General features: G+C 47.3%; 1 protein-coding gene across 1 annotated transcript; it reads right to left on the minus strand.

The window, feature by feature from the left end:
• Positions 1-1298: 1298 nt before the first annotated feature.
• Positions 1299-23904, minus strand: Got1 (glutamic-oxaloacetic transaminase 1). Its single transcript, XM_028888847.1, has 9 exons — positions 23641-23904; positions 15724-15905; positions 9129-9252; positions 8570-8682; positions 8207-8311; positions 6339-6489; positions 6087-6252; positions 4851-4993; positions 1299-2099 (listed from the first exon to the last, which is right to left on the minus strand). Exons 1-9 carry the CDS (start codon positions 23756-23758, stop codon positions 1960-1962), a joined length of 1242 nt encoding a protein of 413 aa, XP_028744680.1. The 5' UTR covers positions 23759-23904; the 3' UTR covers positions 1299-1959.

Below are 23904 nucleotides of genomic sequence, written 5' to 3' on the forward strand. Positions count from 1 at the left end.
TAGAACTACATTTTGGATCAAGTGATGGAGAATATATTTTTAAAGATTTATTTATGTGCATGCCTTAGTCTATGTGGGTACCACTGGAAGCCAGAAGAGGTTGTCGGATGCCCTTGAACTGGAATCGCAGGCAGTTGTGAGGCACCCACGCGTGGGTGCTGGGCACCAAATCCCAGTCCTCTGTAAGAGCCACAAGGAATCTTAACCCACTGAGACATCTCTCCTGCCAAATCAAGACTCTTGGGCTCTCAACAAGCAAGTCTGACCCCAGTGAAGGTACTGTCGCCTGGTGGCTTAAGCCACACCTAGGGAGAATGACAGAAAACTCATTCCGGGGTGACTGCCTCCCCTTACTCATGACAGCATCTTACATCTGGAAGAACAATGTTAATAAAAGGTGCAAACAGAAACAAAGAAATGACAAGCTAATATCTAACCTGTGCTTAACACACCCACACCAGCCCAGGCGCACCTACAGGGTCAGTGCCAGCTGATCTGTGCAGTGATGAGAGAGGGAGGCAGAGGTTGGCACTGGAAAGCCAGCCAAAATTAGCACTGCTGCCTCCAGGAGGTAGGCGGCCATCCGTTTCAGTACCAATAGATCGACGCCTGAAAGGAACGGAGAACACAAGTGGACCAGATTCTCGCTCAAGGGAAGAGAGCTTTTTTAAACCCAAAGCACTACTAACAGACTAGAGTGCCTTGCTAAGCTTGGAAAGACTTCCTCACCACACCCAGATGAGAGGCGGGTGAGTCAGGGACAACATGAAGCCAACTGTTCACTAGGGAAGGGGGGCTGGACCTGGTGACTTCCAGGAGCCAATCATCTTGAAAACTATAGGATTTTATACCTCACGGGAGTCCCAGGAAATACTGAAAAGCCACTTTGAAATATTCTGAAACTCCCAAGTGGTAACTCTGTTGTTTAAAGTAAGACAGCCGCAACAATTTTCCACAACCAGCATTTGCAGAGTCCCTGGACTCGGGAAATTGTGACGTGTTTAAGCATCTGTATTTTTTCCCAATATGCCAGGAGGTGCTCCAGCTGTTCCGGGAAGGGCTGGTATTCTAGGCTTGCTCTAAATGACATCATCCCAGTTTCTTAAGAACATGGCGTCCTCTGAATGATAAACCCATAAAAGCAACATGGACTCACAGCCATGAGTCCACTACAACTTCATATTTCAAGAACACATTTTGGTTTAGTTTGGTTTGGTTTCTTTTAGCCACTAGGGAATCCCTCTAAAGCCTTCATTCTAAATTGTGGGTCACAACTCATTAATGGAACACAAACTCAATTCCATGTGTCTTGATCAGCGTTTTTATTTTTTAAATGAAACAGACCACAACAGAATAAACTAAGAAAATATCACATTTTCTTATATGCTACACATCACAAGAGCAAGTACCATTTAGTGGGACTTTTATTTCAGTTAAATATGTATATCCATTTGTGTGTCATGATGTAAATATCTGTCACAGTTACCTTAAATAAACTCATGTTTCAGACAAGGGACACAACCATGCAGAAAGATCAGGGAGACAAGAGACTTGGGTGGAGATGATGAGTTTTAATGCCCCAGCCGACACCCACAGTCACACCCGGCTCCTCGGACAACTTGATCTTTGGGACTGGACTTTGTACAGAGTCAAGCAACATGCAGAAGTCCATGGTTCCATGGGCAGCACTCCTGCAGGATGCTAGAGGAAGGCAAGCTAACTCCATCTCATCGCAAAGTACTTTTTATTCTTAAGTAACCTTGATTTGCTCTGGCTTCCAAACGGCTCCAATCCCCGGCCCCCGGCTCATTTCAGGAAGTCTTCTTCACGTGGGGCCAGCTAGACAGTGGCTGCCTCACCATGGTCAATTCTAATCCAGGACATGTACAACTAGGTTCGAGCGGGCAGGGAAGACGGGACAAAGAACCGCTTTGGTGGCACAGACTACGTGGTGTTTCTTCACTGGATTTTGGTAACAGCTTCATGGATGGAGGAAGCCACGTAACTTAGGTTTTTGGTGGTTAAGCCACACATGTTGATCCGACCGCTGGGCAGTAGATAAATGTGCTTCTCGTTGACCAGATATTCAACCTGCTTGGCTGTGAAGAAGACAGGAGAGCAGCATGCTGACTTGAGCAGTGGACATTCAGAGACCACAGGACAGTTGCAATCTACCCTCTTTGACATAGACAAGCTAAACAAAAGGATTACTCTGTCCTTTTGTCCAATCAACAAATAAAAACTACTTATTAGATCCTGGAAAGACTTCTTCTCAGTACTTAATGTTCAGTTTTCAGGATGTTCACAATCTGACTACAGAAGGGTAGCTTTGAATCTGGGACTACCTCCCAACTGGGTCTTGCACATTGAACAGCCCTCTCAAGAATAACCATCAGACGTAAGGACAATACATTGACAGGGAAAACTGGTTACACAACGCCAGCTTTGTGTCTCCTCCAGTCTAGCTGCTTAGACCTGAGCATCTAATGACCTCCAGTCAGTATTTCATGTCACAATACATTTGACAGGAGCCCATCGAGATGTACTGATAAATGACATGTGAATGAACCAAAAGGCTGAGGAACTACCCAGACCCTGTGACCTAGGACCGTCAGATCCCCATTTACTCCTCAGCCTCCCTGGATGCAATAATCTTTCTGTACACTGAAGATATGTCTTTGCCAAGGCACCCTCTGATTGGTTTAATTAAGAGCTGAATGGCCAATAGCTAGGCAGGAAGAGGTTAGGCAGGACTTTAAGGCAGAGAGAGAGAGAGAGAGAAGAGATGAATCTAGGTAGGAGAGAGATACCAAGGAGACGGAGAGGAAGCAGGACATTCAGGAGAAGAGGTAAAAGCCATGAGCCATGTGGCAACATGTAGATTAATAGAAATGGGTTAACTGAAGTTATAAGAGCTAGTTAAAAGCAAGCCTAAGCTATAGCCGAGCTTTCATAATTAATAAGTCTCCATGTCATTTTTTGTGAGCTGGCACCTCAAAGAAAATCCGTCCACACATGGCGCCCAGGCACCACATAGAAAAGTGGAAAAGGAAGAGCAAGCTGCTCTTCCTCAATCCTACAATCACTACGGTGATTTGGTTTACTGCAAAACCGTGACAGGATCCTAGCAGATTTCTGCTTAATTAGCACGTTAAAGACATGTAATAGAAGAATAAAATCCCACTGGTCGCTGGGCAAACCCAGGATGCCAGACCGTGTTCTAAGCACTTCAGTATTCTTGGTGACAACCTTATCATCCCCATTTCACAGATAGAGCATAGGAAAAGTTCAGCACCCTCCTCTGCCTCCCGAGTGCTGGAATTAAAGGCTGTGCACCACCACACCTGGCTCTGTATGTTTTCTTAAGAAAAATGAGGGGAAGAAAAACACAGGACTGTTGTTTAAAAATGATGAGTGATGTCACATGCTAAGAATAGTCAGGTTCAAGTGTATTCCTACCAATTTTCAAGTTACAATAAAACCATTTCCTACTCTGAATAGTAGTAGAATAAGGCTATCTTAGGGTGGGGCTATCCCTTCTTGTGGATATCCCTTTTAGGAGATGCTCATTTCTGTATCACTACTTTTACGACTGCACAAAAATGACTTCTCAACCAAGGAATTCTCTACTCTCTAATGGTGAGGACACCTATACCTAACTGAGCCATTCACTGCTTTCTGAGGCAGCCTCATTTCAACACAAAGTAGTTCAAGAGGGTCTGTAGTACCACCTTGATCACATCTTTCTATTTATCTCCTTCGTTTTTTTTTTTTTCTCAGCCCATTTCAAACTAGCACTCTGACAGACTGACATGACCTTTGGCTAGAGCTTCTGGTTTCCCACCTACAACAGAACCCAGCACATATCCATCCCTCTCGAGAACCCCCAGGAGGACAGGTGAGCGGCCACTCCTACACCAGGCTCACAGCGGTGTCCAGCAGGGGCTCAGAAATTACTCATTAAATAATCAGCTCCTCTATCATAAGGGAGCTCTGCTGACAGCTGGCCAAAATCATGCCCACGAGATTCCCAATCAGCTTTTAATCCCAACTACCTATCCAACTTTTAAATTTATGAAAACTTTCCAACATCTTTTTGAAGACACTACCTGGAGACTGCAAAAGACCTGTTAAGAATTTTGGTCCCAAGCCAGACAGTGGTGAGACACACCTTTAATCCCAGCACTCGGAATGCAGAGACAGGTGGATCTCTGTGAGTTCGAGGCTAGCCTGGTCTACAGAGTGAGTTCCCGGACAGCCAGGGCTACACAGAGAAACACTGTCTTGAAAAAAACAAAAGCAACAACAACAAAAATAATAATTTTGGGGGGCTGGAGAGATGGCTCTGAGGTTAAGAGCACCAACTGCTCTTCCAGAGGTCCTGAGTTCAATTCCCAACACCCACATGGTGGCTCACAACCATCTGTAATGAGATCTGGCACCCTCTTCTGTGTACATAATAAATAAATAAATCTTAAAAAAATAATAATAATTTTGGTACCTAAGCAATCACGTAGTATTTATGATTAAAGTAAATGATTAAAGTAAAGCCAAAGGCACTTGACAATTTATGAGAAACTGATTATAAATTAAAGATCCGAGTTATAAACCCTGAAATTTCCCAGCTAGCTATGAGCCACTTTCTAACCCATAAAAATGAAAATACCAAAGTCATGGGTGGGGACAGCAGAGCACAATAGTGCTCCTGAGATTTGAGTAGCTCAGGAGATAACGACTGAGACACCCTAACTTGTTCTGATCCACCGTGGCATCTGACCAATTGGCAGCAGCTGGCTAAGAACTACTGCATCCGTGTGCATACACGCACTCAAGGGGTTGGGGGCACTTACGGTTCAACCCAGTAAAGCTGAACATTCCGATCTGCTCAGTGATGTGAGACCAGGTCCCAGGAGTCTTGAGGGCTTCTAACCGTGCCCTGAGTTCAGATCTCATAGTCAGAATCCGGTCAGCCATTGTCTTCACATTACCTGTCCTGAGGCATGGACACTGGTATCAACACCCATTCACATAGATGAAGACAGTTCACAGAAACACACGGGTTTAAAAACTGTAATTTAGTCAGGCAGTGGTGGCACACATCTTTAATCCCAGCACTGGGGAGGCAGAGGCAGGAGGATCTCTGTGAGTTTGAGGCCAGCCTGGTCTACAGTTCCAGGCTAGCTAGAGCCACATAGAGAGACCCTGTACCTAAATCAAAAAGCAAACCATTCTGAAATTTACACCGAAGGCTTACCATGAGATCACGACCTGCCTATTATGGTTCCTGTCCTGTGTTTCTGGACAGATGGATTAACAGCAGAGACACAGACATAAGGAAGAGCCGGCAAGCACTGTGCTTACCGATCGAGCCCAGAGCTTCTCCACGGTCCCCAGGCTGTAATACACTAACATCCCTTTCAGGCTTCACTGGAGTGCTGATACCAACAGGATCATGTACTCCATTAGACCTAATTGATCTAACAGCATTACATGAAAGCCATGGTCTTCTCAAATAAGATAAGATACAGGTCTTCACCCTCATCTATGATTTCACTTCCTGTCATCTCAATTATGTTCAGGTAACCCCAGTCAGAAAACTGTAAGTGGAAAATTCCAGAAGTAAAGATTTCCTAAGACTGAAGTATAATGTTATCATGGCTCCATTTATTAGTTATTATCACGAGCCTTTTCTACTATGTCTAGTCTATCTATAAGCTAAATTTCATTATCCTGTATATGCACAGGAAGAAAAGGGAGAACCCCAAAATGGTCACACTGCCTTGAAGACGGACAGTCTATCCTTTTGGGAATTCCTGTCCTCCAGCTTACGAAAGGAAGACTGGACAGTGAAGGAATGAAGAACCGAGATCCATCACATTGCAGGACTACTCCACATCTCAGAGGCTGTGCTACCACACACGTGACATGGGTACCAGTCCCACTTTATGGAAATGCCTGAATTTCAGAGAGGTTAAAATAATAGCGTTCTGCCTCTCCCACGATAAAAGGACAAGACCTAGGCAAACGCAACTGAACAATTCAGTTCTGCATTCCCACCCTCACACATCAGGATTCAAGCCCCTTACCACTCCTTAAAGAGCTCAGGGTCAGAGAGGGTGGAGGCCACTATCCTGGCTCCCTGGGCAGGAGGATTGGACCAAGTGATTCGCACAATCTTCTCCATCTGGGAAAGGACCCGCAGGATGCTCTCCGATTCTTTTCCAACCACGGTCAGATTCCCCACTCTCTCGTCTGAGGAGAAGATAAGGGCCAGGCTGAGCAGCTGACGCGGCTTTGAAAGGCAGGGAGGCAGGGCTGCACCTCCGGAAAGCACTCACTGTAGAGCCCGAAGTTCTTGGAGAAGGACTGGGCACAGAAGAGCTCGAAGCCTTCAGACACAAAGTAGCGAACGGCCCAGGCATCTTTCTCGAGGTCTCCAGATGCAAAGCCCTGATAGGCTGAGTCAAAGAAGGGGAACAGAAAACGGCGCTGTCGGGAAGGAAAGCGAGTCAGGGCAGGACGTCCTCGGGAAGCAGCCTCAGACGCGGGCCCTTCCTTCCCCATTCGGCGCCTGGGAGGAAGTTCTACCCTGAACCTTCCCTGTAGGTCTTGTCTGGATGCATTCACTTATCCACCTGCCACTTTGCATCTAATTCTGTTTCACTGAACAGCAAGCTGGAAACAACCACTTCAGTCCACCTGCTTTGCCAGCAGGGCTGATTTCTGGAGATACTGCCCTGTGTCCGTGGATCCCTCTGCAGGAATTCCTAGTATGATAAGCTAACTGAGGTCTGGCAACCCCAGGGCCTCCTCGTCTCAGAGCTTCCCTACCAGTTAGTCAAGATGAAGCAGGCTCTCCAAGAGATTGACCTCATCTCTTCAAAGTCCCCCCCCCATGCCGAACCTGTGCCTTTGACACTGAATGCACAAACCTCTTCCCTCTCCTGAACTGTCCAAACCAGAAGCCCGAGTGTACCTTTGCTCAAATCCTGCAGCTCATTCCCCACATCTTAGCACCTAATTCCCGCCGGTCCAGTCTCCTGCGGAGCTGCTGGGATCTCCCTTTCCCCCTCACCACCTACTTCATCTGGTGGCTAGTAACGAACGCCCTCTCGGACGCTGGCAACATCGAACTTCTCTCCCAGCCACCTCATCCAGCTTCCCTCTGACATATTCCACACCGTGATATCGGGGTGATCTTAAGGGTCAGCCCGATTTACTCTCTAGACACATCACTTGCCCTCCCTTGATCCCCCAGAACTCCAGGCGATAATGAAAATGTCCTTCACTTCCTTAAATGGACATGCTGTCTGCCTGGGTGGGGCCGTGGCCTTGACCCCCCTCTATCCGCCAGCTTTCCATCAGTTCCCTCCCGACAATGTCTTCTCATCTCTTCCTTTCCGAGACTCAGCACGGAGACCACTTCTTCCAGAAAGGCTTTAGCTAATCACTAGCAATAAAATCTGCTCCCCACAGACCTCACCCACACAGCATCTCACATTATCAAAGTTGCTCTAACACTGTACTGTTCTTCCCAAACAGGCTATGTGCTCTTCAGAGCAGGGGCTAGATCTGCTATGTTCACTACCAGACCCCAATGGTGCCCAATACCTAAGAGTTGCCTAGTAAGTATCCCACAAGCATGCTGATAGAAATATACACTTTAAGCTAGAAACTCTCATCTAGAAAGCAATTCTAAAGAGATAAAGTTTTACTATGTAAATTGATATATACAAACATTGATATATATATATATATATATATATATATATATATATATATATCCAAGAAATCTGAAAGAAACCTAAATATTCCTCAACTGATTTACTCAATCCCCAAGAAGGCATATCCATGAAAGGATCATATGACTATGAAAAGTGATGCTGTAAAACATTAAATGGTGTGTATATAAAGAAATAAAAGGGGGAAATGCTGCAAAATAGTATTAACAAAATGATTCCACCTCTGTAAAACATATATACATTTTAAAAACCACACAAACCCTAATATTCCACCCACTTAAACACTACTGGTGCCTGTTGGGGTAATATGATTTACAGTTAGTATCTATTTTCTTCTTTGGACTTCTCTCTGCTTTTCAGACCCTTCAATAAGCAGCGCTGCCTTTAAATAATTAGGCAATAACAACTACCTAGAATGAAGCCCTGCATCCTATTTAACAGAGATGCTCCGGAGAAGCAGTTACCTTCATGACAGCAGCAATCTGCTTCCACTGCTCTGGAGTCGGGTCGGTCCCGGTTGGGTTGTGTGCGCAGGCATGGAGGACAAAGATGGAGAACTCAGGAGCGTTCTGGAAATAAGAAAGCTTTTGACATCAGCTCCGACAGAGCAGGGAGCTCAGGAGGTGGTCGGCAGGACATGGTCACAATAAAGGGGCAAACAGTAACCACAGTCTTAGCCTTTCCCCTCTCTCTCTTACCAGATCATTCCCTGCACGCTATTCCAGAATGCACTATCTGATTTGGAGAAAAGGTCTCAGAATCCCACTTATCAACGGATCCAAAAGCTTCCCCTACTGCTCCTGACACTGTTCTTCTATACCACCTACCTCCAAATCATCCAGGAAACCCTGGAGGTCAAGCCCTCGCTTCTCTGCATCCCAGTAGCGATAGGACCGGATGTCTTTAAAACCAGCAGCGGAAAACACAGCATTATGGTTCTCTGAAAAGCAGAGGGACAAATGTTAAGAGCTTTTACGAACACAAGGTGGTGGCGTAATCAGAGGGAACACAGGTGAGCCTCAGGCCCCCGGGCTCCGCGTCCACTGGGTGCTGTAGAGGCTAGCTGGCTATTGAGTTAGAGTACCAGGAACGAGTAAAACCAGTTACAAGAACTCCAGCCTCGCAGCCTACGGTGCCGCCTCCTGCATCCGCCTTTATGGCGGATGCCCTCAGCACAGACTGAAATGCAAGAATCTTGGGGAAAGGTGTTCCTGGCTGAAATCTGAGCAGCAGCTTTCTCTAGATGCTGCTGCAATCCAGTGCCCAAAGGCTCCCCGCGCGAGCCGCCTTCCAGGGATGGATTACACCTTCCACGCCGTCACTGAGTGTCCTGAGGCCAGCCCTCCCAGATGCTCTGCTCTCCTCTCCCACAGCTACCAGGCTCACCCCAGGTTGGCGACGACACATAGACGGGTGTGATCTTGTTGTCTATACCGTTGTACCATCGCCCCAAGAAATCAGCTCCGATTCGAAGTGCACCTGTTCCTCCCAAAGACTGCACACCTCCAACCTGAGAGAGATTTGGGGTCACAGATTGACAATGGTGAGATTAGCTAATAGTCACAAGAATAAGACAATAATGAGTACTTACTTTGTGCCTGTTCTTTGCAAATCCCCTAACGTATGAGTTCATCAAAACTTCCAACAAGTACCCAAGGTCCTATATTACCTGCTTGTGTTCACAAGTGAGGACACAGAGGAACAAAGGTGAGAGATTCAGCCCCTGCTCTGTCACCAGTCAGTGAGCAGAGGGCCAGTTTGAGCTCATAGTCCTGACTCCAGGAGGAACTTCCCTTCTGAACACAGGAAGAGGAAGGACCTAGGCCACGTCAGTGTGCACCCTGGAACGGAGCCCTTCCTTTAGGCACCCATCCCAAGATCACTCCTTTTAGTGGTAGTCCTGGAAACGTACGTCCAGCTGACTCCACTGAGCTCCAGAATGCAGTTTATTAATCCTCAGTAATGTGTCCTCCCTAACAAAGATGACAGGCAGGTAGATTCTTCGTTCCCTTCCTCAGTTTCCTCTCAGCTTAAAGAGTCCTAACATGGGCAATACTAAAAAACCCACTTTTACCATTTACAAAAATACCTTCATAGAGGGTCTTATTTGTGCCGCACATACCCAAAAAATGAATTCTATGTCCCCAGTTGACAAATGAGGAAACAGACTGAGAGAAATAAATGGTTAGGGTCGTGGGTGGGCACAAATGAGGTCTTCCCACTGCGGATCTGGTCACTCTGTCCTATGTCACACCGTCTACCTCTTTGATTTGACCCTTCAAATTCTAGTTAGGCTTCAGCATAACTCCTTCAGTAGAGAAACGACATAAATTGGATGTTGTCTAATATGTCTACAAGAGTAAGGATCACAAAAGGATCCCGTGGAAAAGTCTATAACTAAAAGGAGGAGGCTGGGGATGTCGTTAGTGGTAAGGCATTTGCCTAGCATGTGAAGAGCTCTGGGTTCAATCCCCAGCACCATGTAATTAGAGAGAGAGAGAGAGAGCCCGGCGTTGGTGGTGCACACCTTTAATCCCAGCACTCAGGAGGCAGAGGCAGGCGGATCTGAGTTCGAGGCCAGCCTGGGCTACAGAGCGAGATCCAGGACAGCCTGGGCTACCCAGAGAAACCTGTCTCCTACCTATGTTGACACTGCTCTACGGGAGGAGATGAAAATGGACATTTTGTCGCAGTCCTAAAGTCTGAAAATGGACAAGTAATAAGAAGCAGCAAGAGTCCTAGAAATTGGGCTCCTTCAAAACAGGCGAGGAACCTGGTCATAGTAACCCTGGAAAAGAACGCTGTAGAAGGAAGATACTGTTACTGTTTGCCTTCCAGCTCACTCTTCATGTCTTGTCTCCACTCCTCCTCCTCCTCCTCCTCCTCCTCCTCCTCCTCCTCCTCTCCTGACCACTCCAGTAAAGAGTGAATCCAGCCTCCCTCCCTCCCCCATGGCTAGCACCCTCCCTCTCCTCTTTCTACAGCTTCCGTCAACTTTTACACAGTAAGCTGAAACAAAGGCTGTCCGTGTGGCCACCTGCACAGTCACTGCTGGATGGATACTAGCAGCGTCTAGTGTCTGGCCCTTCTGACGAGCAAGTGAATGACTAACTCAAACATCTGAGACTCTCAGAAGTCCCGTGATCTAAATGTGCAATGTGTGCAAAGTAAATAAGCAAGCCGTGATCCCTGGCCAGGATCACACACTCAGGAAAAAAGCCATATAAAATTAGACATTATAGGGTGCTGGAGACACAGCTCAGCAGCTGCTGCCCTTGCAGAGGACCTGGTTTCGGTTCCCTGTACCTACACTTCAGTTCCAGAGGAACTGGAACATTCCTCTGACCTCCATGGGCACCAGGCACCCATTCAGCTCACATATACATGCAGGCAAAACACTCACACATACAAAATAAAATAAAAATATTTTTTAATCAGACATTATAGTTAGAACACAGTGAGTTCTGCTATTCCCAGACAGCAAACAGTCACACCATAATTCAGAGACCATAAAGAACTGGCCACACCTGAGAAAGTGAACGATTCAGCACAGAAGTGACCCTTGGTCAGGTCTTGAAGGTCTCGGAGGTGGGGACCAGAGAGTTGGTGAAGCGAGAAGGGCTTTCTACACAGAGGGAACGGCCAGGCCGGAGTTCCGGGGCCTGACGAGCCTGTGGGGCTGAGGAACAGCAACACCCTTAGAATGGCGGGATGCACTTGGTTACTCTGCCGGCAGCCGTGGAGAAGCACACTGTGGGGGAGCACGGTGTGGGAGAGCACGGTGTGGGGGAGCACGGTGTGGGGGAGCACGGTGTGGGGGAGCACACTGTGGGGGAGCACACTGTGGGGGAGCACGGTGTGAGGGAGCACGGTGTGAGGGAGCACACTGTGGGGGAGCACGGTGTGGGGGAGCACGGTGTGAAGGAGCACACTGTGGGGGAGCACACTGTGGGGGAGCACACTGTGGGGGAGCACACTGTGGGGGAGCACACTGTGGGGGAGCACGGTGTGGGGGAGCACACTGTGGGGGAGCACACTGTGGGGGAGCACGGTGTGAGGGAGCACGGTGTGAGGGAGCACACTGTGGGGGAGCACGGTGTGGGGGAGCACGGTGTGGGGGAGCACGGTGTGGGGAGCACACTGTGGGGGAGCACGGTGTGGGGGAGCACGGTGTGGGGAGCACGGTGGGGGGAGCACACTGTGGGGGAGCACACTGTGGGGGAGCACACTGTGGGGGAGCACACTGTGGGGGAGCACGGTGTGGGGAGCACACTGTGGGGAGCACACTGTGGGGGAGCACACTGTGGGGAGCACACTGTGGGGAGCACGGTGTGGGGGCACGGTGTGGGGAGCACACTGTGGGGAGCACACTGTGGGGAGCACACTGTGGGAGAGCACACTGTGGGGGAGCACCCTGTGGGGGAGCACGGTGTGGGGGAGCACACTGTGGGAGAGCACACTGTGGGGGAGCACACTGTGGGGGAGCACGGTGTGGGGGAGCACACTGTGGGAGAGCACACTGTGGGGGAGCACACTGGGGGAGCACACTGTGGGGGAGCACGGCGTGGGGGAGCACGGTGTGAGCACGTGGGAGCACGGTGTGGGGAGCACACTGTGGGGGAGCACGGTGTGAGGGAGCACACTGTGGGGGAGCACGGTGTGAGGGAGCACACTGTGGGGGAGCACGGTGTGAGGGAGCACACTGTGGGGGAACACACTGTGGGGGAGCACGGTGTGGGGGAGCACGGTGTGAAGGAGCACAATGTGGGGGAACACACTGTGGGGGAGCACACTGTGGGGGAGCACGGTGTGGGGGAGCACAGTGTGGGGGAGCACACTGTGGGGAGCACGGTGTGGGGGAGCACGGTGTGAGGGAGCACAATGTGGGGGAACACACTGTGGGGAGCACACTGTGGGGGAGCACGGTGTGGGGGAGCACGGTGTGGGGGAGCACACTGTGGGGAGCACGGTGTGGGGGAGCACGGTGTGGAGGGTGGAAGCAGCTGACACAATTGGCTCGTTTCATAAGGAAGATCTCTCTAACCGTAGTGTGAAAAATGTACTGAAATGAAAAGGAGACTAGAGGCCAGGAGGTCAACGGGGCTATTATAAGCCTCTACACGAGCTGGTGGCGGGCTGAACTAAGATATGGAGAGAACTTCCAGGACAGAGAGAAGCTCAGCTCTCAGGAGTAGCTGGCAATGCAGCTTCTGGGAACTACCCCAGAACAGGAGCTTCACATTTCCGATGCCATAAAGACTAATAGTTAAAGTTCTGTAATCAAAACACAGTGTAGATGAACTAGACCAAGGCTATGTTCCCAGGTCAAGGCCATGAACCCCAGCCCAGGTTCTTACAGTAGTCCTAAGAGGTCAAAACCCAGGTCCACGGACTTTAGAGGAACACTGCCAGCAAAGTAACTGTGTGAGGATGCAGTCTTCTTGGAGGAAACAGCTCCCCAACGTGGCCTCTCATTTGCCAACAGCAGCCCAACTAAGTAATCGATGGCGTATGCAGAGCCAGGGACCCACTCCCAGTCTCTCACTTTCAAACTTCACTAAGACTGTCTACAACTGGTCAGTCTGCAGAGTGTAAATGTCAGTGGAGTGTTCAGTCACAAATAGGACATCTATCACACACACACACAGTCTGCAGAGTGTAAATGTCAGTGGAGTGTTCAGTCACAAATAGGACATCTATCACACACACACACACACACACACACACACACACACACACACACACACACCAGGCTCAGGGACTGCTGAAGAGAGGGATAAAAAAAGAGGCTGGGGAGGACTGGAGCGGACATGACAGCACACACACCCCCCCCCCACGTAAGACCACACCAGTCAACATTCTAGCATGGAGTTGGAAGGAGTTCATGAACCCCCACCCCTAAGTGAGCACCTATTGAGAGCTGATGGCTTCTGGAGGAAGAAAAGGTCAGTTTTTCTCAAGGCTGTGGCCACTGGTAGGTAGCATGGCTGGCCCCAGGCTTCAGTGGATGTGGCCTTACATCCATGAGCACATGGGCAGCAAAAGTGGACTCGATTATCTTTTAAAAGACAAAGGCACAATGTTAGAGTTGGGGGAATGGATCTGAAAGACACGGGGATGAGTATAATCAAAATACAACGCATGGAATTCTCAAAGGATTAATGAAACTATTATATATTTTTAAAGAGTGTCCATTTTCTGTCTGGGGAAACACTGGACTTTCAGGGCTAACACTCATATCCCACACCTTCAGCTCCCTGAGGCAAGTCAAAGCCTTCCACAGAAACCTAGTCCAAATGGTTAAGTACTTGTCTAATCAGTGGGCTGGGTTCCAAGACCTTGACCAGAGCCTCCCGCTCAAGACACGTGTAGGAAGGCATGTGCCAATCTTAACTTCACCTTGCCTCAGTTCAGCTTATCAGGGCATCTGGAGAGGAGAAACCTGCTCTAAACAACAGGTGAGGAACACCTCAAATGAGTCCACAAACACGGTCCTTTCGATGTGTGAACCGTGACCTGCATTACCACGTGGCCTGGGAGGTAACAAGGGCAGCTGGCTCAGTTGCATCACACCTACCCGGACTATTGCTCTTCCCTCTCCCGCCTACCCAGCGGGTTTACCGTCTCAAACAACACTTTCATTAGGTAACCCCTGCACAAACTTTAGTCTTTAGGCAAGTCTCTATACACCTAGACTTGCTTCTGTCCACCTCTGTCCCTGGACCACTCCCCACACTCCTGTCCCAAGAGCAGTATTACTGATTTCTTATTTCTCTACTTTGTGGTTTTCAAACCCGGAGGTACTTTGGAGTTGATGGGTGCACTTTTTATCAAAATAATCCCATTGGGGTTAAAGGGAGAAAAGAGGGCTGTGCCCCTCCAAGATTCTGATGTAAATGGCTTGGCATGGTGTGCCCAGGGTCCAGTTTACAAACTGGAAGGTAACACTGATTAATATAGGGCAAGAGCTGAGCGTCAGAGTCCTGGCTGGCTGTACACATTCTTCAAACTCAGCTCAGGTCCCATCTGCAGCCTCCAGGGTCTCCCTCCTCCTCAAATCTCTACACCACCACCTCCTACCATATACACCCTACCTCACAATGTCCACTTCTAACACACTATTCTTCCACGTGTCTGTAATTGTAACACAGGCAGTTAAATGGGAGCTTCTGAGGGAAAGGCTAGAAGAATTACCAAACATAAGAAAGGCCAGAGAATTCTGGTTCTTGAATACTGAGGGATCACAGATTTAACCAGATTTAAGAATCTGGTTAAAATGAAGGAAACTTTTCCCCAGAAATAAACAAAATTCTGCATATAATTTCAGAGAATTCCTAGTGGGATGATGAGCTGCAAATTATTTTCTTTCTAAAATGAAGATACAGAAACCAAGTAGGTAAATAACTTGCCTAAGGCCAAAAGCAATGGCAGAGACGAGTCTATGTATCCCCAGATTCTTCGGATTCCATTAGCTTCCTTTTAACTACTTCAAATCCAGCAACTAACGATGACGTACTGGACAAAAGCGAACAAGTGAAGCTGAGCTCTGGATATGGCCACGTTATCTGCTCACACTAAGTAAAAATGTACTTGTTGGAAAGATGGCGCAGTCCTTAAGAGCACTGGCTGCTCTTCCAGAGGACCTGGGTTCTAGTCACAACACCCACATGGCAGTTCACAACCATCTGCAACAACTCCAGTCCCAGGGGAATCCAATGTCTCTTCTGGCCTCCTTGGACACCAGGTACTCACTCACATGAAACACAGACATACATGTAAGCAAAATACCCACACATACAAAATAAGTAAATAAATAAATTTAAAAGAGGTCAGCTTGCCTTCAAATAAATAAATAACAAAAATATATGTTCTGACAATTCTCAAGACAAAATTCAATACCTTCAAGTTGAATTTTCAATCTTTTTTTTTTTTTTTTTAATATTTATGGTTCCTAAACAAAAACCATCCATACCAAACTCACCCGATTCTCCTTGAGAGCTGGGCTGTTGTCCCCAAGAACGAGGCGAGAAGCACAGCTCCGGAACTCTGCCAGACCCAGGATGGGCAGGTACTCGTGGTTGAGGCTACTGTCGTTAGCAAGCTTCTGTTCTACCTTCCTCACAACTGGCAAAACCCAGGGCTGAGAATCATCCGTGCGGTATGCTGAGTACGGGAAAAGAGATATACATGAATCTCAGGCATCGTCCAAGCCGGAAGTTTGGAACTGCGAACAGCGAAAATTCCACTGCTTTCTGCGAACAGAGAAAATTCCTCCACCTTCTAGCCAAAGTAGAATAGAGACAGAAACAACAAAGAGCATTCACTTGCTGGGCCAAGTCCTGAGTTAGTGCTGGCCACAGGGGACAACCCTGCTTTTCCCCCTCGCAGATCACAAAGCTTTTAATGTGATCTCCAGAATTAGAATACTGATATAAAATTGGGACATCACAGACACTGGCCAAGTGAAAGAGGGAGATGTCTATGAACTGCAACCATCTCTGAATGCCCCTGATACCAAGAGTACAATCACGCTCTATAACCATGCCTCCAAGAGAGTTCCAGAAAAGTCTAAGTCAGGTGTGTCCAAACTGCAGCCCACAGTCTACATGTGTCCCAGGATAGCTATGGACATCGCCCAACAGGTTTGTAGACAATGACAATGTCATATTGCAATGTCAAAAGGTTGGACACATCTGGCTTGAAACTACTTGCCAAAAATTCTGCACCTACAAACAAAAAACACAGAGAGAGAGAAGGAGAAAATCAAAGAACATTTGCCTCGTTGTTGTCCCAAAGATGCAGAAGCATGTCACACAGGAAGCCAATGTCCTGTGCCTGGTGTCCAGCAACCGGTTACACAATGACCAAGGACCCACTTAAAAACAGCCTTGTCCTCTCTGTGTATTTTGAAATCCGCTGATGTTTACCGTTTTCACTGTTCATACACACCACTGCCTCACGTTGCCTTGCATTGATCCCATTTTATCTACTTCACGGCATATAATCAGGTTACATAGTACATTTCTAAGCATTTCTTCAACATTTTAGTGTGTTTAGCACATCCTTGGGCCACTTTGATCTTTCCTACTTCTGATTTCCTCCTACACTACTCTAAAGTTATGCTGGATTGCAGCTTCAGCAAGCAGCTGCTTTGGCCTTGACCCTCGTCAGTAATCTCTCTGAGCTGATTGCCGACGGGGGTCACTTAACTCTCCAATGCGTAAATCAGTCAACAATCCTATGCCTGAGGTGAGACCAAATTCTAATACTGATTCTGACTACATTTTATTTTGTTCATTTCTGTCCAACATCAGTCCCTGTCTTTAAAAAATAGAAACTCATATTTTGGGGTGACTTTACTGAACAATGCACATTAACTGTAAGAAGTTTAGATTAGCCAAAAAGTAAACAATGAAGAACACAATCTCAGCATTCCAATATAGGAGCATGAATACACATCCTTCTCTTTAGTGCCAGTATGTATATTCTTTTATAAAATATGGATCACGTCATCACAGGGTTTTTTAACATGCGGCTTTTTTATGAACATACTTTATGACTATCTTTTATCGTCAGTAACTATTCTGATAGGTAAAAATCAGGTTCCTCCTGATGAAGTAAACTTTTTATATTTGCTCAAGGGAGTTAGTTCGGTTATTGGAATGCTATGAATCATACTCTGAGACTGATTCACCAACCAGAGGCTGTAAGGGGGGGAGCGGCTGACCCAGTTTGGAAGCCAGTGACGTTTCCATTACGCACTGATACATTTCTCAGATGTATAGAGCTCTTGGCCCAGATCACCTAGTCAGATCCCAAGGCTGTCACTGTCAAAGTCTCTGGGGGACTTGATTTTAGAGGAGATGTCACTACTGTGAAGGTCCAAATCGTCATCTTTTGAAAAGCCATTTCATGTTGGGAAATGTAGAACTTACGTCAGTCCTGGCGAGAAGAGTTGATCAAACTGGATGGCATGTTACAGAGAGACAATTCTAGAGAGATGGTCTCTTGTGGGAGAGAGCCCTACCGCTCAAGGCCATTTCAAAAGAGGGCTCCAGAAGTCACAGAACGGATGCATGTCTAGACCACACAGAAAGGATACCAAACAGACTTACCAAATGTGAGCCTTTTTAGAAAAGTCAGGCCTATCAACTTCAGATCTGTGACTGGGTATTACATACAAGATACAACACAGCTATGCTGTATGTTAATATTTACAAGAATGTCATTCTAAGTTATTGTAAAACATGCAGAAGAAAGAAAAGGCCATTGTGCTGCTGTTCTTACCATTGCTATATACTCTAAAACCCTAAAACAAACAAAAAACAACAACAAAAAAAAAAAAACGAAACAAAAACCAACCTGCAGTGCTCGAGGGGGTTGGAGAGAGACACTGTTAACTTCTGTGAGAAAAAAGGCAAACTGCCCAATTCAGCAGCTCCCTTCTCACCTTCTCGTCACCCAATTTCTCCCAGGTTCAGTTCCAGACCCACCCTAGGGTGTTGCTATCTTGGTGAAGCAAGATTGTAGACTACTCCCGAATGACTGGAGCACGGAAGGCAAGCATTCCACACAGCCACTGCTCCTCTCGGCTGGGGAGTTCTTACTCCTGTTCTGTGTGGTTCCTGTTGCTCCTCCTCCCACCCCTCATCATCATTCAACAAGCTCTGCTGCCTACACCAGGCCCTGGCTAGGCAAAGCGACACCGAGTTTCCTCTGTCTTCTAGGAAACACAGCAGCACACTGGGCCTAAATTCTCCACAACGGGTCAGGGAAGCTCTTAGCGAGGATGACGCGGGAATAAAGAAGGGTTTAAAAGGTGGACAAGGGAAGAGGGACATTCCAGTCCAAGGGATAGCTGGGCAGGGAGGAACAGGATGGCAGAAGACGTTTGAGGCTCTGCATTTTTCTGCCTTGCAGGGAGCAGGCTATGTGGAAGACCGGCAGCGAGTTCACAGTCAAGGATCTTCTGTTGTAATGGAACATTCAAAAGCAGTGACATCAGCAGCTCTACATTTTAACAGAATCCTCTGTGTGACACCATGGAAAACAGACTCCAGAGGACTGAGAGAAGCAGCTAAGTCAGAAGGCTCCCAAAAGGAACCAGAAGAGAAATAATGAAGAGCTGAAATAAGACAGGGATGATGGTGATGAAGACCAGGGAAGATACACAGACGGACTTCGGAGGAAGCATAAAACTAGAACCCAACGACCCAACGCATACAGGCGGGACCAGGGAAAGGGTTGCTGGAGATCCCAATACTCATCTATCTAGTCTAGATAATGAGTGGGTACGTGGGGGCGTGGGGGCGTGGGGGGAGCTGATGAAGACCCAAAACATATGGTGAATAAGAAGAAGGGTACTAGGAGAGGAGACCCAGGATGGAAAGCTCTCATAATTATAGACACTAGTGGAAAGTGAAGCCATGGTAATAACAAGGATTTACTAAATACTCTGCACATTTCTTTATTCTCATTTAATTATTTTAACAAACCACAAAATAGATGGGTATTAGGAATCAGGAAACTGAGGCCAGAAATTATTTGCCAAAGAGTTAGGCTGGTACTATTGAGTTCAATGAAAGCTTGCTTCCTTTCTGATGTTTTTTTGTTTGGTTGGTTGGCTCTTTTTTTTTTTAAGTTTTTCGAGACAGGGTTTCTCTGTGTAGCTTTGCGCCTTTCCTGGAACTCACTTGGTAGCCCAGGCTGGCCTTGAACTCACAGAGATCTGCCTGGCTCTGCCTCCTGAGTGCTGGGATTAAAGGCGTGCGCCACCACCGCCCGGCTTCTTTTTGACTTTAATAGGCAATACCTAAGGAAATCCCGAAGCACTCAGCACAGAACACTTTATCAGGAGCCTTCTTATCAGCATGCCGCTGAGCTCTGCTCTGTGAACCATGGTCTTTCTTCCTGAGTAAGCTTCTGGGGCAGTCACACAAGCTGTAAGCAGACCCAGCAGTCTTGCTTTGCAGAAAGGAAGACCAGAGAGTTAAATGATTCAACTATCGCCCTCATCTCCTCCTAAGGGTTCCACCTCCCTCACCCGTCCACACCCAAGAGCCCATGAACATACGCCCCTGAGACCCTTCTCCACCTTGTGCTCTGAGAAACACCTGATACAGCTCATGTGACCAACAAATAACATCTAAGGAGAGAAAATGCCACACTGAAAATAACTACTAAACTAACTAGACCAAAAGAAGGATACGTTCACATTTAAAAAAAAAAAAAAAAAAGGACTGAGGCTGGAGAGATGGTTCAGTCGACCGAGTGCCTACCACACATACATGAAACCTGACCAGATCCCAGGCACCACATAAACAGCTGGGCATGGCCATGTCGCCTAAAGCTCAGGTATATAGTTATTGTATTTATTGTATATAGTCTTTCTTATATTGGTTATCTTTTTCTATTTTAGACAAAAAGGGGAAATGTGATATTTTGTTTGTGATCTAACAAATAAAGCTTGCCTGAAGATCAGAGTTCAGAGCTAGCCATGAGATAACTATAGAGGCCAGGCAGTGGTGGCACACACCTTTAATCCCAGAACTTGGGAGGAGGAAGCAGGAAGATCAGGAGTTCAAGGCTACCCTGGGCTACACAAGACTGATCCAGTCTAAGAGAAACAGAGCCAGGCAGTGGTGGCACACGCCTTTGATCCCAGCCCTTGGGATCTCACGCCTTTAATCCCAGCACTAGGGATGTGGAGACAGGAAGTGATAGAGCTGGCAGAGAGAAGAATATAAGGCAGGAGAAGGCAGGAGCTCAGGTCCCTTTTGGCTGGCTGCTCTGCTTCTCTGATCTTTCAGCACTTACCCCGATATCTGGCTCTGGGCTTTTATTAATAAGACCAATTAGAATTTGTGCTACAGAGGAGACAGGCAAATCCCTGAGATCACTAGCCAGCTAGTCATGCCGTCAGTGAGCATTGGTTCAGTGAGAAACACTGTCCCCCAAAAAAAGGTAGAAAGCAGGTAGTGCAAGGCAGTGTTAACAGCTGGCCTCCACATGAATATACACACTCACAATACACACACACACACATACACACGAAAGAAAGAAAGAAAGAAAAAAAAGAAAGAAAGAAAGAAAGAAAGAAAGAAAGAAAGAGCCGGGCGGTGGTGGCACACGCCTTTAATCCCAGCACTCGGGAGGCAGAGGCAGGCAGATCTCTGTGAGTTCGAGGCCAGCCTGGTCTACAAAGCGAGTTCCAGGAAAGGCGCAAAGCTACACAGAGAAACCCTGTCTCGAAAAACCAAAAAAAAAAAAAAAAAAAAAAAAAAAAGAAGGAAGGAAGAGAGAGAGAGAAAGGAAGAGAAAGAAAGAAAGAAAGAAAGAAAGAAAGAAAGAAAGAAAGAAAGAAAGAAAGAAAGAAAGAAAGAAAGAGAGAGAGAAAGAAAGGCTTTGCATCAGGCTGGACTTGTGTCTCTCTGTCCTTAAAGGTCTCCAGACAGCGGCCTTGAGAAACACTGAAGCAACCAACTCCATAAGCATCACATTTCACAGTGAAAAAATATGACACACTGCTCTGTTGAATGACAAGAAAACTATTGGAATCATTCCAGCAAGAAGAAAAATCTCTGGGGAAACTATCTGCAAGTGGGAACCAGCTAACGAGATACAGCAGCAGTTTGTTCTAAAACTGTTCAGCATCACTAGAAACGAGAGGGGGACCTTCTACTACCTTTGACCTTGGGAGGAAGCATTATTCTCAAGGTCAGTAATTAATCAATCTCCTTTATAAAGAGTGCACTGGAATATGTGTGTAAGTAAAACAGGGCATATAAATGCAGAACGAGACCGTTTATTCTACTGTTTTGATTAGACTCCTATCTGCCATCTGTCACCCACACAGAACAGGTCACAGTAATGACCATATAGGTTTACATACCGCACCTTTCATTTATATATCACACTTCACACACGGCTGTTCTTTCACTCCACGGTTAATTGATGGGGTCAATACAATTTCCCCACACTGTAGAATTACCGTATTAACAGAATCACAGAGCGTGCTAGGGAATCTTGGAGTAGACTTCTGATAGATTCTGATGGTCATTCAGTCCTGATACCTCGTGCCACCTCAGCTTCAAAAGCATCAAGTAACCCCCCATTAGAGCACCCCGCTGCCAAGCACCCAGGGCTCCTGCCTCTTCTCCCTGCAGGTTACTGGTTACCCCCAGGCCAACTGAAAGTATCCCAAGCAGAGACGAGGCCGGAGACCCAGGGCCTGAGACCTGGCTAGCATCCCAGCTCCTCCATCTAGGGGTCAAACTATACTTTCTCCTGGGCTGAATTCAGCCTCCTTCCTTGCAAACAGGAGAGCCAGAAAACAACTCCCAGAACTGCTGTGGGCAGAAGTACACTTATGTACACATCTCGCTTGCTCATGTTCTTAGGTTCCCGGGAAAAGTGACAAAAGGCAAGCATGTCACTGCTGAGATGGGTGTCTGAGCAATGACTGATTCGGGTTGTCTGGACTGGATGCTAGAGCAGAGAGGTTTTGGTGTGCGTGAGTATTTTATTTCTGACCCAGTGTCAGCAACTAGTTCACGTCTCAGTTCTTAGGCTGATAATTTTTATTCAACTTCTTTTAAGAGACCCACTCAAAGAAATGCCAAAACAACAACAGAAATAGCCACAGTTATGTAACTCCTGCTTATCCACCAGGCCTCATTCAAAGCCCGTGACTGCATTTAGTTTCGGCAAAAAAAACCCTGTAAGATGGGCCACGGCAATCAACCTCCTCAGTTCTTCTATATAAATTAGGCTGTAAAGAAACACTTGGAGGTTCTGGACTGGATTTCAACAGAGCTTATATAGTGAGCATTCTGATTTTTATTCAAGACAAGTAGCATTTCTCCTGTTCTGCTGGCTGCTAAAAACATCCTATTTCCCTCCCTTGGAGGGACAACTAATACTGACTTTTTAATGCTTTTATTTTGAGACGTTTCAAACACATATAAAAGTTGAGAAAATATGTATGTCATTTATGCCCACTCACCACAATAAAACAGGACTTCAGGATTTTCTCTCGCCCCTCTCTTATTCCTTGATAAAGTGTGTGTGTGTGTGTGTGTGTGTGTGTGTGTGTGTGTGTTAAAAGGGTTATGTACACACATTTCCTATAAGAATCTTGATTCTGAATCCCCTTCACATCACCCTTGGCTACAGAACAACTCCGTTTCTTCTTTCAAACCTTCTAGAGACTTCGATCCGTCACCATCTATCTACTCACTCTTCTCTCTTGGCTGGCCTCTGTCTATGGGCAAATGCAAACCAAACTCCGTGAGCTTCCAACATCAAAGTGACAGTTATAACCAAGTCGCTGGAGGCTCGAGTTAAAAGGAGAGTCAGGCACTTTCCAACGTCCTTAGAAGACTAAACTGGTTCAAGGAAAACGATCAGGAAATGAAAACCCAGATGTGTGGGCCCTGGGCTGGGCTGCATCTGCTCCATTCTGAGAATAAACCAAACCTAGATCTTCTCCCACGTGGTTTGACAGGCTTCCTAACTGGTACCCGCTGCTCACTCAGCCCAGACCACAGCTCCATTAGGCTAACAGCTCTTTCACTTCCCACTTGCCGGCTGACCACGACCCCAAAGCTATTAGAAGTCTCCCTCCTTTAGAACGTGGACTATAAAGAACGCAGGATGGAGAAAAAGAAAAACTACGTTTGTGTCCCAGATTCTACACCTGTTCTGCGTGACCTTGAACACACTGCCTCTTTCCAAGGACTCCGTATCACCATCTGCAAAATGGGTAGGTTGGTGGATGCCCTCGTGATCCCAGCCTTCTCTCCCGGGTCCCCTCTCGGGGAGGCACCAAAGTAAGCCTCGGCTCCTCCCACGGTCCCCCTCTCCATGCTGTTCGCATTCCAGGGCAGTGCATCCTTACCTCCCACGCCGAGGTTAACCTTGCGGGGATCTGGATCCTCCCGGAAGTCCGCAGTGAGCTTAAAGACCAGAACTGGAGGGGCCTGCGGGACCTGGGCAAAGACTGACGGAGGCGCCATCGCGACGGGATCTGCCGAGACGTCCAGCGGGAGCCCAGAGCCGCTCGGCGCAGTGCGGGGCGCGGTGACCGGAGGAGACTCTCACCTTCACCGGCGGGCGGGGACAGCCCGCGGCTTCCAATGGCCGAACCGCGTCCGGAACTTGG

This window comes from Peromyscus leucopus, chromosome 1, assembly GCF_004664715.2.
Source record: "Peromyscus leucopus breed LL Stock chromosome 1, UCI_PerLeu_2.1, whole genome shotgun sequence".
Lineage (NCBI taxonomy): Eukaryota > Metazoa > Chordata > Mammalia > Rodentia > Cricetidae > Peromyscus > Peromyscus leucopus.